Source organism: Diabrotica undecimpunctata, chromosome 3 (genome assembly GCF_040954645.1).
Source record: "Diabrotica undecimpunctata isolate CICGRU chromosome 3, icDiaUnde3, whole genome shotgun sequence".
NCBI lineage: Eukaryota > Metazoa > Arthropoda > Insecta > Coleoptera > Chrysomelidae > Diabrotica > Diabrotica undecimpunctata.
In genome coordinates, this window is record NC_092805.1 from 169,678,210 (window position 1) to 169,694,458 (window position 16,249).

Consider the following 16,249-nt stretch of genomic DNA (forward strand, 5'->3'; position numbering starts at 1 on the left):
AAATCGATCTTTCCATGCGCCTTTGTGCCACATTTTTAGTGCTATTGTTTTTGTGAGAGTGAGAGTTTCTGCTCTGTATGTCATAATAGGAAGAACGCATTGGTCAAATGTCTTCCGTTTTATAGCTATCGGGATGTTGCTCTTAAAGATGTCTCTTATTGAACCATACGCAGCCCAAGCCAAGCCCAGTCTTATTCGTCGTTAAAATTCACAGGTTTGATTATCCTTGCTTATTCTGATTTCATGACCGAGATATATATTCTGTCAATTCTACCACTTGATTTTGGATGGTTAGGTGTTCGCTGAGAACCAAATTTGTCATAAATTTGGTCTTACTAATGTTCATTTTAAGTTTTCTAACTCTTGTAGCATTTGCTATGCTTCACGCAGATCTTCGGTAATAAGTACTATATCGTCGGCAAAACGCAGATGATTGAGCATTTCCCCGTCTATTTTTATTCCTCTATTTTCCCACTTTAGCATTTTAAAGGCGCATCCGAGGACCGTTATAAATAATTTAGGTGGGATAGTGTCGCCCTGTCCCACACCTCGCTTTATATGAATTTCTCTGGTGGTATCATGTAGTTTTACAAGCATTGTGGCTATGTTTGTACTAACTTTGTAAGCCGGTAGTCTATTCTACTATTTTTCAGAGCAGTTATAATGCTGTCTAATTCCACGGTATCGAAGGCTTTGTGAAAGTCTACGAAGATAAGTACCAGTGATCTGTTGTATTCTATCAACTTTTCTATTAAGGTTTTTACTGTTTGTATGTGATCGTTTGTTCTGAATTTTGAGAGGAAGCCAGCTTGTTCTCGGGGCTAATTATTCGAGTAAAAATTTTATAGATGTGGTTCAATAAGCTGATTGATCTATAGTTTTCTAGGTGCGCCTTGTCTCCTTTCTTGTGTAGTAAAATTGTTACTGCATTGTTCCATGTTTCCGGTATGCAACAATCTGTTAGACGAAGGTTAAACAAAATTTTTATTTGGTCGAGAAGGGCACCTCCGCCCATCTTTATAGCTTCTACTACAGCTCCATCTTCTCCTGGTGCTTTGTTGTTTTTCAATTTTTTCAATGCGTCTTGGATTTCGCTTTGTGATCTCTGGCATGAGCTCTGAACCTTAGTTGATGATTTTGCGTGATGCGTCGGCTTCCAACTTCATTTGGTCTTCTCTTTGACTGGTGTATAGTTCTTGATAGAAGTCTTTAACTATGTGTAGTAGTTTGTTATATTTGATATGAAGACTCCTTCTTTGTTCTTTAATTTGTGTATTTCACATTTTTCATTGTTTAGCCGTCTTCTCAGGGCTTTCAGATGTTTATTCTCTTCTATAGTTCGGTGGACCTTTTCAACCTTAAATTTTTTTATTTATTTTTCGTAGTTTTTCTTCGTCGATGCTTTCGTTTCCTTTGATTTCTCTTCTAGTTTCCATTATTTGCTTTGTTTCAATGGTTATATTTTCGTTTTGACGTCTGTTAGGGCAGCATTTTACTTGAGCCTCTCGAATAGCTTCTACGATATTTTCGTTTAGGGTATATACATTATTTATGTATTCATTTCGTTGTAGGATTTTATTGATATTATCTTGGTATTCACTTAAATTCGTTGGGTGAACCCAACGAATTTTTGATCACAGTATTGGTAGTATATTATCAAAAAATATATGTAGTAGTCGATGTAAAACATGCAAAAAAGGACTCAACATTTGTAAATAATGATCCATTGTTATTTAGATGAAAAACATAAATAGACAGGCCAAGTTAATATTTATGAGTTGAGCTAATATGAATATTCAAGAAATTCTTAAAATATCTTCATTATAGCCATATTTCACGTCAGCTGCACCTATTTTTCATATTTCGTTTTGTGTCCACAGAAAAAATTAAATTATCATCAAATTACTCGAAATTAAAGATCTCGGTTCAATGTCAGTTTTGTCGTAATTTTTATCTAATAAAAAACTCGTTTTTAATTGACTTTCGGGAAAAACGAATCATAATATTATTATTTATCAAAAATTCATTAAATTTTTTGGGTATTCAAATATTTAAATGATATATAATAATTATAATATTTACATTATATACCTATGTAATCCAGTAGCGTAGATAACTTAAACCCTGTTTTGATTGTGTTTGAATTTAAACACTATACAAATTATGATTTTGCTTAGCTCTCTTTAAGTAACTTGCTTTGGATCTCATTAACATGTTCTCTTGGTGACAAATGTTTGATAAAATGAATTGGCTCCACATGCTAGCAAAGAACTAAAAGCAAGAATTTGAACGAAATTATGGTTGGTCACTATCTGCCGTAGCGAACTATTTTAACGTAAGCAGAACAACAGTTTTTAATATTAATAAAAGATGGAGAGAACAAGAAACTCTCAAAAGAAAGCAAGGTTCTGGAAGACCAAAAATATTTACCGCTCATGAAGATCGTACTCTTTTGGAGAGATTAGAAGAGAATCCTTTTGAAGATGCGAAAACTGCAAGAATTATGTCACAGTTTTCGGAAAGAAAGACAACTTAACGCAGAATTAAAGCATCTCGTCTTAGGTACCGAACTGCAACAAAAAAACAAACTCTTACGCTACAACAGAAGCAATCAAGACTTATATTTGCTTTAAACATCAGCTACAAAATCAAGATTTTTGGGACAGGGTAATATTTACAGATGAGACAATTTTTCAATCTTCTAAAAAGGGCAAAATTAAGGTGTGTAGACCAAATAATAATAGATCTAATCCTCTATATGTTGATAGATATCGAGCAGCTGGTCATTTTAGCGCCAATGTATGGGGATGGATTTCATCTAGAGGAATAGGCATGGTATGGCGTATTGTTGGCAGGTTTGTTGGGCAGACTTATCTGAATATTCTAGAAAACATCATGTTTCCCAGTGTAGAACAGTTGTATCCAAAAAATAATTTTATCCTCCAACAAGATAATTGTCTTGTTCACACTGCAAATATAATAAACCAGTGGCTCCAGAATAACAACATCGCAACCTTACCATGGCCCAGCTACAGTCCAGATCTAAACCCAATCGAGTATGTGGGGTGTTACTGTAAAACGGTTGTATCGGAGTAATTTTATACCTCAAAATGCTGAAGGTATTACAAAATATTAATTTTAGTTTTACATATCCAAATTTGATATAGTTTCGGTCTTCCAGACCCTCGCTTTCTTTCGAGAGTTTCTTGTTCCCTCCATTTTTTATTAATAGAAAAACTGTGGTTCTAAAATGTTTTGCTGCCTCTGATAGTGCCGAGTTATCTTTTAATTCGGTTACAATTCTTGCTTTAATATATTGTTGAGTTAAGTCGTTTGTTTTATTCCTTTATAATAATAAAAGTAATAACAACAACCCTATTTTATGTAAAAGCTATCATTTATATACTCTTTATAAAATGCAGGAATTTAAAATAATATCAACCTATTACAATTTATGAATTAACATATGTAATCAATTGTTTGTTGTTTGTTTGTTTATTTTATTATTTGTCTGTCATTATATAGTATAACGTCAGACCAATCAAATACACTGCTCAAAATGATCAAATCTTACTAAGAGTCGTATCAGTTTTTTTAAAACCAGCTGTACATAAAAATTGGCAGGTCATACATGCCATTTGTAATGCAAAAATAAGAAAAATGAGTATTAGATAGCAAGGATCTGAAGTAACATGCTGGAACTAAACAGAACACAATAGCACTATTTATATAAATATTTAAAGAATCCATTAATATTCTGCTTATAGAAACTTATAACACTATTAGACTGCCACGCCCGTTAGTAGTAAAGTCGTATTGTGTAACGTTCAATTTTTGAATTTTTATGACAGTTTTGATAGAAAGAAATTATAATTGCCAATTAGAGAGACATAAATGAAAAAATATTTATATAATACTCGTATAGTAAACCTAGTCGACGACGTAGGTCAACTTTTTCATCAATAAAGAAATTAATAATTTATAACTAATTAATTTTAAATTAAGCGAAAAAAAAACAACAAAACTCACTTAACGATTTATAATAATTTATACGGTCAGAACAAGGACGTTACCGAGAAACGTGGATTATACTTCCACTACAGATAAATATTTTGAGGCAAAAAATGTACCTTTTTACCAGTAAAAAGTAAAGCATTTTAAACGATTCTACAGTCCATCTAATTTACAAACCGTTGCACGTCATTATATACGTCAGAGATCGAAGTTGACATAGTTGCCAAAGTATAAAAAAATCCTGAATCCATTTTAAATCAAATAAGTCACATAATTATTATTATACTCTTTACAACGACTATTTAAATTCTTACGTGACATTTTTGAAATAAAACACACTAATTTTGTTCTAAAACGAACAGATTTTATTAAATAGGTAAAAATATAAAACAAGAGGTATTCACTTTAAAATTTAAAATAATAAAGTACAAAAAGTGTCAACACCGCAACTGTCAAATAAGTGTTACCAATTTATGCCAAAATTTCACCTTCGCTCGATTACAGTTACAGTGTGTTCCGAACAAATGTTCTTCATAAAAACGCTTTATAATGCATTTATACAAATTAAATAAAACATATTATTGTGCATTTTTTTAAGTTAACATTAATAGAAATCTTTAAATATTATTTCTACGTGTATATAATAAAATATGTCTAGTGGCTGTAATGCCAGTGTACTCGGCAAAGTGATTCTAAAAAAGAACACACCTACCGCCTAAATATTTCGTGTTGGTATCATGTGACGTCACGGGCTATGACGCCGATGACGTGCAACGGTTTGTAAATTAGATGGACTGTATATGATATTTAACTACTCTATTTGGTATTAGCGTCACACCTAACATAACGAACCCGCCCATAATCTACCAGTGCTGAGCAACAGATCCTTCGAGCATAATGTGTACCGGTGTACTAGGATTAATTCTTCATAATCAAGGCCACTAGCTATGGTACAGAGTAGGACTTCATATGTAATTTTAAAAATCTAAGGCTAAACATTTCTAGCCCCACTCTTTCATACTTCAGAAGCAGTAGTAGATTGTTGACGAGAGACAGTGCGGCGGTGAAGGGAGGATCACATGAGCGCTCCCTGGTGCTGACGAAACAGAAATAAGATGTTTCGTCACAGCATTTACCAAAAATGATGTTGAAGTTTGCTTCTATATGTGTCTATATTCGTTGGTTATGGTATCAGGACTTAGAAAAGATTGTAAGGGTATACAACTCGAGGCCCTTCTTTGACATTGACGTCTATCTACAGGAATGACGTTAGCTAGGGGCCTAACATAGACCAAATTAATTAATAATAAAAATTACGTTGGTTTTCCAACTATGTTAGCCATATGAACTTTTATAAATAAAAATATAGCACTACTTTATTTACGTGTTTTATTTAACTTAGTTTATTTATGTTTTAGAAATCAAGTAATCACCATCACGAAAATTGGACCAAAGACTCGGATTTGGACAGCATGTTCTTCGAAACTCCTAGGCACTACTACAACAACCACACCCAAGAATACTCAGATTGGTCGTTCTGGAGTAGATGCTCACACTGTCTGCAGAGAAGAATGAAGGAATGTATTAGTCCTGCTTGTGACGGATCGAGGATATACGAAGAAAGACCTTGTAACAAAAAAAGATGTAAAAGAAAAAACAAACAGAAGGAAAAGTTTCAGATTGTTCATTTAGATGTGGTAAGTCTATTTCTTAATAGTTAAGGCGTCAGGTACTTGTTCAGGCTTTATGGTTACATCTGGCACACAGACGGGTCTTAAGCTTCAGAAGTGTAGGATGTAGGATTCTATAGTATTGGTGGAAATTTACTTGACATATGAAAAGTAATCTGTAATTTTTACAATGTCTTACATTTACTTTATAGTTTATATTTTAAAATCCATTTTCTTTCAGAACAGCAACTACCTGATGAAACAAGCTCCTTCGGATATCTGGAGTCGGTGGAGTGAATGGTCGCCATGCAACAGAAACTGCAGAACGTTCCGAAATAGGAAATGCAAGAAGCCTAGTAGATGTGGAAAGCAAGTGCAGAAGGAGCATGCGTACTGCTATCACAGTAAAACCAATTGCGAGGTGTACGTACTAAACCTGTTAGAACAAAGCAGGAATACTGGTAAGTGGTTATATTTCAAATTGTGGTGTAAGAGACTTACAGATCTGGACTGTTTATCTATTTTTGGCAAGTCCCTGATGATTTTCCAATTATTATAGTGAATATTTCGGTTCAATGACATAATTCACACACAAACTAAAGATATTTTAAAAAACACTTTTATTGATTGTGAATAAAAAGAGCAACTATATAAAACAATTTTGCTGTTGATTATCGACCGGTGGATTTACAGGAGATTGTACGGAGGAGCTTATATATCATGCCTTCTCTCCACACTGTATCGTGGGCTGCTGTAGTCTATGAATGCGGCTGTAATTCTTAGGGTTGTTATCATTTGGTTTCCCAGATTCTAATATGGCAATGACCCCATAATGTTTGTGAAAAAGTGGGCCATCCATTCTCTCGCATATTTGCCGCTGAATTCGGGATGAATATTGACAAAACCTGGGGCTTTACCTGGCTTTACATTCTTAAGAGATATAGTGATTTCTACGTAAGTGAAAGGGCGGCAGTGTTCGGTTTCTGTAGATTGAAATTTTAAAGTTTTAAGTTTCCTTTTACCTTGATTGTGTGTTGCTTGTCTTTCGGGGCCCTAGATGTCGATACCAAATGTGAAGCAATAGTGTTTGGGTTAATTGTTATTTTGTTCCTTGTTATGGGAGTTCCGCTTCCTAATTTTTTTAGTAGTGTCCATGCTTGCCTACTTAATCTTTCTACAGTTTTCATTCATTTTTGTTGTCTCACTGCATCTACGCTATGGAGCAGTTCATCGGCTAATTCTTGATCGCCGCTTTCAAGGAAATTTTGGTACATTGCGATGTTGCGTAATTTTAACGACTTATTAATTAAAACTGTACTCATTTCTAGATGCAAGAAGGTACCATTACGACAGTAACAACCAAAACAGTACACAAAGGCAGTCCAGGAAAAGAAGACGAAATCGAAGATGCGGTGTACCTGCAAGAAAGTCTAAAATGCTAAAAATCATAGGTGGGATAGAAGCGAGAAAGTACAAATGGCCTTGGCATGTCGCTATTTTGAATCAGTTTAGGGTAAGTATTATTTGGTTTTTATCTTCCCAATCAGTAGACTTTTTCTTTCACAGCCTGTACCCACTGGCTGTGAAATCTTGTTGTCTACTGGGACAATTTTGGATTTAATTCACTAAAGACTAAATCAGATGATTATTTAGAAAATCATTAAAAACAATTCAACGAAAGATTTGGAATGAAAGTCTTCAATATTTTGGCTTTATTACTAAATTGCATACTTAAACGGGCAGTTCACAATTATTTTTATTGTTATAGGAAGTTTTCTGTGGTGGCACCCTCATATCTAATCGATGGGTCCTCACAGCTAACCACTGCATCAGAAGATACTTACGAGTTCGACTCAACGCACATGATCTTAGAGCCACAGATGGAAGTGACGTCGAAATGACAGTCTACAAGATGTTTCCTCATCCCAAATTCAACTATAAAACTGTAGATAACGACATTGCATTACTAATGTTACCGAGAGCAGTCAATACACCAATCGCGTGCCTTCCCGCTAGAAAACCAAAGACGAGGCAGGTGTGCTCTGTTATGGGCTGGGGGAAGGTTGATCCCGAGGATGTATATGGTGTTCCTGTGCTTCACGAAGCTAAGGTTTGTATTTTGTTTAAAATATATTATATATGAACTCCTCTCTTTTATAAACTCTTTTATAATCGTTCGATGTGACTGGGAAATAACTTGATACCATTCAAAATATCACCAAGTGCTGCACCAAATAACAGCTTACACATGTTTTTTATTACGTATTTTGGGGAGCTGAAGATATCTATTTCTTGTTCAATGGTTTATAGATTCATTTTTTCCATAATCAGTTCGATAAAAATCTAGTTTAAAAATGTTAAAATTACGGGGCCTCTACTGAATTTAAAAATATATTGGCATAATCAGCCATACTACTCGTCGATATGATCTTTATTTAACCACGTGTTCATTATATTGATAATATTATTATAAATTGAATATTTTGATATCGACATCTGCAAATTAAAATTTTTTTTTAAGACCACCTACACTGTGATAGTAAAGAGATTTAGGTTTTTTAACATTTAAAACTTTTTACATTTTATAGCAAAAACGTGTTCTTAAAACTCCCTGCCACTGCCGATGGCAAGTATTCATCAGATTCACCAAACTAAAAGTTCTATTTCTGCTAGCTAAGCTTCTAATCCTACCTAATTAGTACTTTAACGTCCTAGAAGCTGCTGCTTAGAGGAAGCTTTCTATAGAATCTTCTTCTTCTTTTTAATAGCAATTTAAAACGCTTCTATTTAACAACCGTCTACTCGAATCCTGCTCTTTAATCCCTTAAAAAAAAGGGAGCAATCAAACATTAAAAAGTCCTGAAGCGAGATTGTCTAACTTGATCAGCAATCAGCTCCCTAATAATTGCCTTAACTTTATCAAAACCAGACGGATGACCGTTACCTATGAAGTCACAAAACATCAGATTGTTTTCGCTTTAACAGCGTTCTTTTAAGTCTCTGCTTAAGCTCTGTTCGATCACACTTGTTGAGAACAGTTGTTGCTGAGGCAGGTTCCTCATTTCGTTTAAAATCTTTTCGAAATTTTCATTTTTAGAGATAAACCTAGGAATAAGCTTCAATTCTCCTTTGCTTCAAAACATTGCTCTCTAGTGTGCACCACTATTTCACAACTATCTCTTTCTAGTTGCTAATTGGTCATTTAAAACCTACAACTACGCCACAAGATTTTTAATCATTAATTAATTATCAATCAAGTTAACTATGTGACTTTTTTTAGGTACTTTTTATATTCATTGAATTTTAACGCTAAGGAATAGTGATTTTTATGCACCTATTGGATTAAATACACCATAAATAAATATATCAAAGCATATACCATTTCCATGATTTCTTTAATTTAATACCAAACTTAAGAATACTGAATACTTATACTCATAGAAAAGTCTACATTTAAGGAAGATAAATTAACACATTTCACCCAAGCTTTATATCTTTCAGGCCATTACGATGTTTCTGCTAAAGAGTACATTTTTTGTTAAATGTGCTATTCTTGATTTATAACATCTTGAAAATTCTATGTTGCATTTACGCAACAGGATTTTATACAATTACAAAAAGTATTTTTTACAAAAAGCATTCATCTGATTCTATAATAATTCCAGCTTCCTATAGTACATCAGAAAACCTGCAGAAGGTCCTACAAGCAGTTCCTCATCAGCGACAACATGCTGTGCGCAGGCTGGTACTCAGGCAGAGCCGACACCTGCGCAGGAGACAGCGGCGGAGGTTTGATGTGTCCGACAAAAAGAAACAAACGCCTCATCTACAGTATCCAGGGCATAACAAGTTTTGGTGACGGATGCGGTAGAAGACAAAAGTACGGGATCTATACGACTGTGTATAATTACATTGGATGGATAAAGTACATTATCGATCACTATTCGTAGTGGTTGTTGTTTTAATGTCTCTGTTTAAAAGAGACGATTTTGATATAAAGTGAGTTGCGTATTTTGACATATTGTAATGTCAATTTAGCGTGAAAGTGATATTGTTGATGCCGCAAAAGTAATTTTAGTTTAAGCAATACAAAAAGATGGAAATTTATAAAATTATAGCTGAAAACAATAACAATTACTATTTGCTTGTCAAAACATGTTACATTTTCTCCTCGAGATGCGCAGTAAAATCTGAAATAGCATTAGTTATTATATTTAATATAATTTGCATAAAATTCAAGCAAAAAAATAAATTAATCACTTAGTACCTACTCTTACTCGTGATACATTCTAATTTTACCAGAGCTAGTTGATGAGTTTTTGGGCTTTTGGATACCACCAACGTGATCCGACCAGTGTAAAGTTAGTAGACACGTAGCTAACTTGATGCTGTTATGACGTGGAACGTGAATTTTGAAGTAAAATGTGATATTCGACGTGACGTTTTGACATAAAACGTGAAATTTTTGATTTTTGACGTAATATTTGACGTTGTATATTACGTTGAAGGTCACCTTTACGACATATCTGACGTAAAAGTCACCCTCCCATCTAAAATGTTATGATTCACGTCTCTTAGAACATAAAATATCATGTTTTATGTCACGTATTATGTCAAAGCGTCGTATATTGTGTCAAAATGACACGCCGTGCATCAAGTTAGCTGAGCAGTGACAGCTAATTTCACACTGGTTAACGGAGTCCATAGGTCAAAAAGTGGAGTTGACCGAAGTAGGTTAGAACTAGTAGGTGTGGCCAAGTCACATAACATACAAAAAATGTTTTCCAAGTGGCAATATTTCTTTTATTGGATCTGGGCATTTTTTAATGATACCTATAAATAGGTTGAGTCAATATTTGTTGGTGAAACAATGAATACATCTTTTGCAAACAAATATGTTGTACATACAAACAATAAGTGTGACAACATACACCATGCCGGAGTAGGTTATCATAGAGAACAGAATACATTGTCATAAATTAATTAAATGAGCCATTTAACAGAAGAATTTAGAAGCAATAGGAGTCGGAACATTGTGCAGTAGTGCAGCTGGTTTGTTTATGTTAAATTTCACGGACGGAAACGATGACGATTAAATAATTCAACTAAATTGTCAAAGAAGGCGGTAATATTAGTTTTATTGCAACTGGTAGTCCTGGATAATATTTTTGATTGTGGTGTTCTAACATCATCACCGATTTCTGTTTAGAAAACCGGTAAACCAATCGGCACCTCCATTAGCGAATCTGATCAACTGATCCAGGGAAAAATAGACAGTAAGCGAGGGCCAGGCAGGAGAAGACACTCGTGGCTCCAAAATCTGAGGAAGTGGTTCGGGCTCACATCGGTCGAACTATTCAGAAGCGCCGCAAATAAGATCAGAATTGCCATGTTAATAGCCAACGTTCGCAACGGACAGGGCACTTGAAGAAGAAGAAGATCAACTGATGTGAGTGAACTGAAGTGAGGCATTGATTTAAAAATCGCAAAAAAGTGAAAAACAGCTTATCTCGGAAACGTTCTTATGCACGATAGATGTAATTTCCTATAGCTGATGATGGAAGGAAATATTAAGGGCTGACGGAGCCTTGGTAGACCACAGAAAACGTGGCTAAAAAACTTCAAAGAATGGACTGGCCTAGACTTTTAGTTACTAAAAAGAAATGAGCAAGTTAGCCAAGAGTTTGTACAGCCAAGTCATCGGCAACTTTTGTTAGAAGATGGCACCTGAAAAAGTATGTCTCAGATATACTAACTGAGGTTGAGATGGCAAATTGTCTGAATGAACTAATAAATGTGGATGTAAGCGGGTAGATAGTTTATTTATGATCCAGAAGACCAGTTCTGTGAGTACTATTATATGTAGAATATCACAGAGCTCGACTTGCCTTTGCAAGGGACTTGGAAAACTGAACTGATGCAGATTGTAGTGACGTGTTGAGTCCATATTTTGTTAAATCCCGCCACCAGATAGTCTTCAAGTGGAGAAGACAAAGATGAAAGTTCCATGGCTGAAAGTAACATTTTATAACTTTATGATCTTTTTCGCTAAAAAATAGGCGTAAATCGAATTTATTTGCTCTTGGGTATATTTGAACGAAGTATATTACGCAGGTTTTATGAATTAAACGTCCTGCTTCTATTAAAAATGAAATAACAAAAAGACAAAAAACAAAACAGAGTTAACAGAGTTGACAAGTTAAAAATGAAATAAAATATGTCTTTTATCACCGGATTATCCATTATCATGTGTTTATCAATATGTTTTCAGCTATATTTTATTCGTTTTCCTGATTTTACTAACGCAGCATAAACTGTTACAAATACTAGTGATAAAAAAGTAGTTAACGGCTTAATAGCTCAGTTTAATATTCTAGTCATAGTTACTAAAAGGTTTTACTAAAGATTTTTGACAATCTTATAAAAATATAAGAATAATTAATGCTTATAGTGTTAAGAATAATACAATAAATATTTTTTCGGCGATTTTACAACCTTGACGAGATATAACGGAGATCTAAATATTCATTTCTGTACTGAAAGGAACAAAATGTCCTCACAGTGGCCAGTAGATTTCAGTAATTAATAAAAATGTATATAAAGTATGTCACAGAAGAGAAAAATTTCACAGTAATATATAATGGTTAATAATTATATTTAAAGTATACTTATATGCCCAGTTCAGCGAAACTTATATGAATTATACCAATTTGTACGAATTAAATCAAAACGTGTAACCGAAAGGTATGTTGTCGATGTGAGAATCAAGACATTAGGAATTGGGTCAAATCAGTATGTCCAGTAAAGAGGCCTGAGAGTTATGTTGGGTTCTTATGCAGGCTTTTTTGAGGTGCTTTTTAGTACTCCTATTCCGCGATGAAAACAAACGGTGTATAACACATGCAGACTATGGGGTGGAGGCCATAACTTCACCAGGAAATTTGGTAAAAACTAGAAACCACGCAAAGGTCAGTGGGACAAATCACCCTTGGAATATCACTGAGAGATACTTAGAAACACCGAGATAAGACGTTAAACGAAGATCAGGGATATCATGGAAGAAATTACAATAATCGCGCTGGGCTGGTCACATAGGTCACATAGATGGACACGAAGAATTCTAGAACCAACTGCTAGAAAGCAGTGGCAGCAAACAGTAGATTAGATTGTCTCGAGATAGAGAAATATGGAAGCAATTAGGAGAAAACTACATTCAGGAGTGGATACAAAATGGTTGACGAGGAGAGAGATTCCGCAATGACCTGAAACCCATACCATTGTGGCACCAGTTATGCTCCGCCAGTCTCTTTAGTTTTTCTCAGCATTCTTTACTAGACCTATAGTGTAATAAAATAGAATAGAATAATGTAATAGAAATGGTCAGAGACAGAAATCGAAGGAGAGAGACCATACACGATATAACGACGAACACTACACTCCCTCCAGGAGGTCAATATTTTAGAGATCACTTCAACTTGGAAGTTCAAATATACCTATAGATAGAAGAACTATCTTAATATTCAGTTTTTGAAACATTCAATTAATTTTACAACTTTTAGAATACGCCGTTTTAAAGTTTTTCTAATGTTTTAAAGGTCAAAATTTTGGAATTTTATTTCAAATAGCTTTTTAATCGTATTAAGGAAAAACTAGATTAGGCGGAAAAAAAGACTAGTGAAAACTAGACTAGAAGGAAAAAAAGATTAGGCCCCACCTCCAAACACTGATTTAAAGAAGGACAACCCTGTTTACGAGATGATGCATCAAAGACTGGCCTAATTTTCGTGGTTTCACTATTATTTTTAATAACGGCCTGTGAGGTAAATAATGCCCGCAATTATTCTCTTCGGGATTATTCACTATTTCAATCACACCCTCGTTCAACCACTCATTGAATATAAAGTTACACGATTCAAACAAATTAGACATTTTCAACTTATTTAAAGTATTATCTAACCTTCTTCTAGCGACAACTAAATTATCTGAAATTAAAGGATGCTCGTTCAACCAAGGTAACATAACTTCATACCTGCCTTCGTTGTTACGTCGTACAGTCTCATAGAAAAAATTCTTAGCCTCTTTGGCTGCTACCTCTCGTGTCATTTTTTCTACAGGGTCGGTTATCCCAATAACATCAAGCTCTCAGAGTTTCGCTACAGAAGAATTATCAAGAAACAGCGAAAATGTAATCATACTTGTACTAAAATTAGAAGCAACTGCCGGCACCTTGCCCATAAGAGTCCAACCTAGCAAAGTTTCAACTGCTACAAGACCACACTGTAACTGATATTTCCTCCCTGTATACAATTTGCCTACAATATCAGCTACAAACAAAATCTCAATTGGTGCTGTCTTTCCGACATCGCTGAGTGAAATATTCATGTCACTGAGTTCCTCAATCCAAGGGCCGTCATAAATAGAAGAGACATCTGCACAAATTTTTGGTTGATCTAGGGGATCAAATGAACAAACGTAGGTTCCTTTACACGCAATTACCTCGTATAATTTATGTCGTTGTACAGAAGAGCTTCTACCGCCAAATAATGCATGTACAATCTTTTCCGTTCCCTTAACAGAAAAACCCATTTCTTGCGCGGTACTTTGTAAAATATATGTCCTCTGCGATCCAGTGTCAATAAGTGTCCTTACTTGTTTAGTATCATGTGCACTTCTTATGTTTATTCGCAGAGTTTGTAAAAAAAACCTGTGTAGGTATTATTCAAATTAGCAAGCGTCTGATCCCCAGTTATATTTTCTTCCAAACGGGTAGTACTTGAGGTCGATGTATCAATTTTATTAACAGGCAAATTAGGGCACATCAAAACAGCATGTGATTTACAACATAATATACAGTTCAAACGCCCTCTACACTTTTTAGATGAATGTCCTACTTTCAGACATCGAAAACAGGCTTTTTTTCTGACAATGTTCGACTTTTCTGCTCCATAGTAAATTTTTGTACTTTAAAACAATCTGTACTGTCATGCTGCCTCTCACACAATACACACCTATAAACCTCATAATTTACCTCGCTAATTTACTTACCAAGCAGCGGTCGCTAAGGGCTGATCATGCCAAATTTTCAAAACAGAAATAAATAATTATATTAGTTTAAAAATGACAACGTGATGTCACACTCAATTGTCAGTTGTAAACTAAGTCTTGTACATTTTCTCGTGGTATCTGTGTGATATAACAAAATTTTGAAAAAATGTATTATACTAAAACTGTAATTTTAATCATCTCTTGACTGCCACATAGACATAGGAATAGTTTAAGCTTTTAATAAAACAATTCTAGAAAAACTAGATAATTTTGTAAATAAAGAAAATGTGGATAACACAAAAACAGTTTTTTTATTTCTTTCTATACACTGTAAATCGATCTACGTGATAATAAAACTAAAATTTATGATCAAAATTATCGATCAAATTGAGATTTTAGCTGATATTTATAAAAAAAAAACATTCATATTCGTCTTCTTCAGATTAGCGAGACAACGTAAAAAAATCTGGGGTAGGAACTAGGATAATACTATTAAAAACAGGAGTATACTGAAAACATCATAAATATGGATTACAAAGTAACTCTAGTTTTCACCTACCTACCACTGTTCAGACTACGACTACCTATAGTTATGGAAAATGGCTAGATTAAGTCTTGCTCTCCACAGAAGACAGACAATGAGGGGAACTCTTTAACCCAGATCCGGCTGGTTATAATAGCTGATAGAGAGAGTGCTACAGATATATAAGACAGTTTGAAATAAGATTTACCGAATAACCACACGCCGATCAAGTGAAGACATGACATAGGGCAGCAGCTATTTGATTACTACATCAAACCTATTAAAAAATACTTCTCTAAAATCCACAAGAAAAATTAATTCCGGTATCTAGCTGTATACAATAAATCACAAAAAGTTGTATTTAAAAAAAATCCTGTATAAAAGATATATTAATATAAAAACCCTATCGGGCTACATCACAGAACGTTTTCGGAATGACTATTACATCATCAGTGCTTTCCTAAAATAAGTATTACCACTTTAATTAATGAAAGCGTGAAAGTTAAAATATTGACTAAGGTTATACTTATAACAAAAATGTGCCTTAATACTTACTAGGTTTACATATGTATGCTTCATAGACTTTAGGAAGGCCTTTGACCGAGTGCAGCATATGAAGTTAATAGATGAATTAAAAAACATCAATTTAGACAAAAAAGACATTGAGTTTATTAAGGCTATATACTGGAACCAGAAAGCAGTAGTAAAGGTGAACGATATAGAAACAAATAATATACCGATTGCGAGAGGGGTTAGGCAAGGATGCGTCTTCTTGTCTCCGACGCTTTTCAACGTGTACTCACAGGTCATATTCAGAAAAGCCTTATGGGAAAGAAAAGAGGGAATAAGAATTGGTGGAGAAATCATAAACACCATGAGAGTTGCAGATGACACGGTAATTATGGCTGAGAGTATAAAAGAACTACAAACTTTACTAGATGCAATAAATAATGAATGCATTCAAATGGGACTTGACATCAACACAGATAAGACCAAA

General features: G+C 34.3%; 1 protein-coding gene across 1 annotated transcript in view; it reads left to right on the top strand.

The window, feature by feature from the left end:
• The window catches only part of LOC140437795 (plasminogen), a 105,347-nt gene extending 90,936 nt beyond the window's left edge, over positions 1-14,411 (top strand). Inside the window, exons 2-6 of the mRNA XM_072527540.1 lie at positions 5,433-5,711; positions 5,926-6,145; positions 7,013-7,197; positions 7,453-7,794; positions 9,350-14,411. Coding sequence (XP_072383641.1) covers positions 5,433-5,711; positions 5,926-6,145; positions 7,013-7,197; positions 7,453-7,794; positions 9,350-9,634 — 1,311 coding nt within the window. The 3' untranslated portion in view covers positions 9,635-14,411. The remainder of the gene's footprint in view (positions 1-5,432; positions 5,712-5,925; positions 6,146-7,012; positions 7,198-7,452; positions 7,795-9,349) is intronic.
• Positions 14,412-16,249: the final 1,838 nt, after the last annotated feature.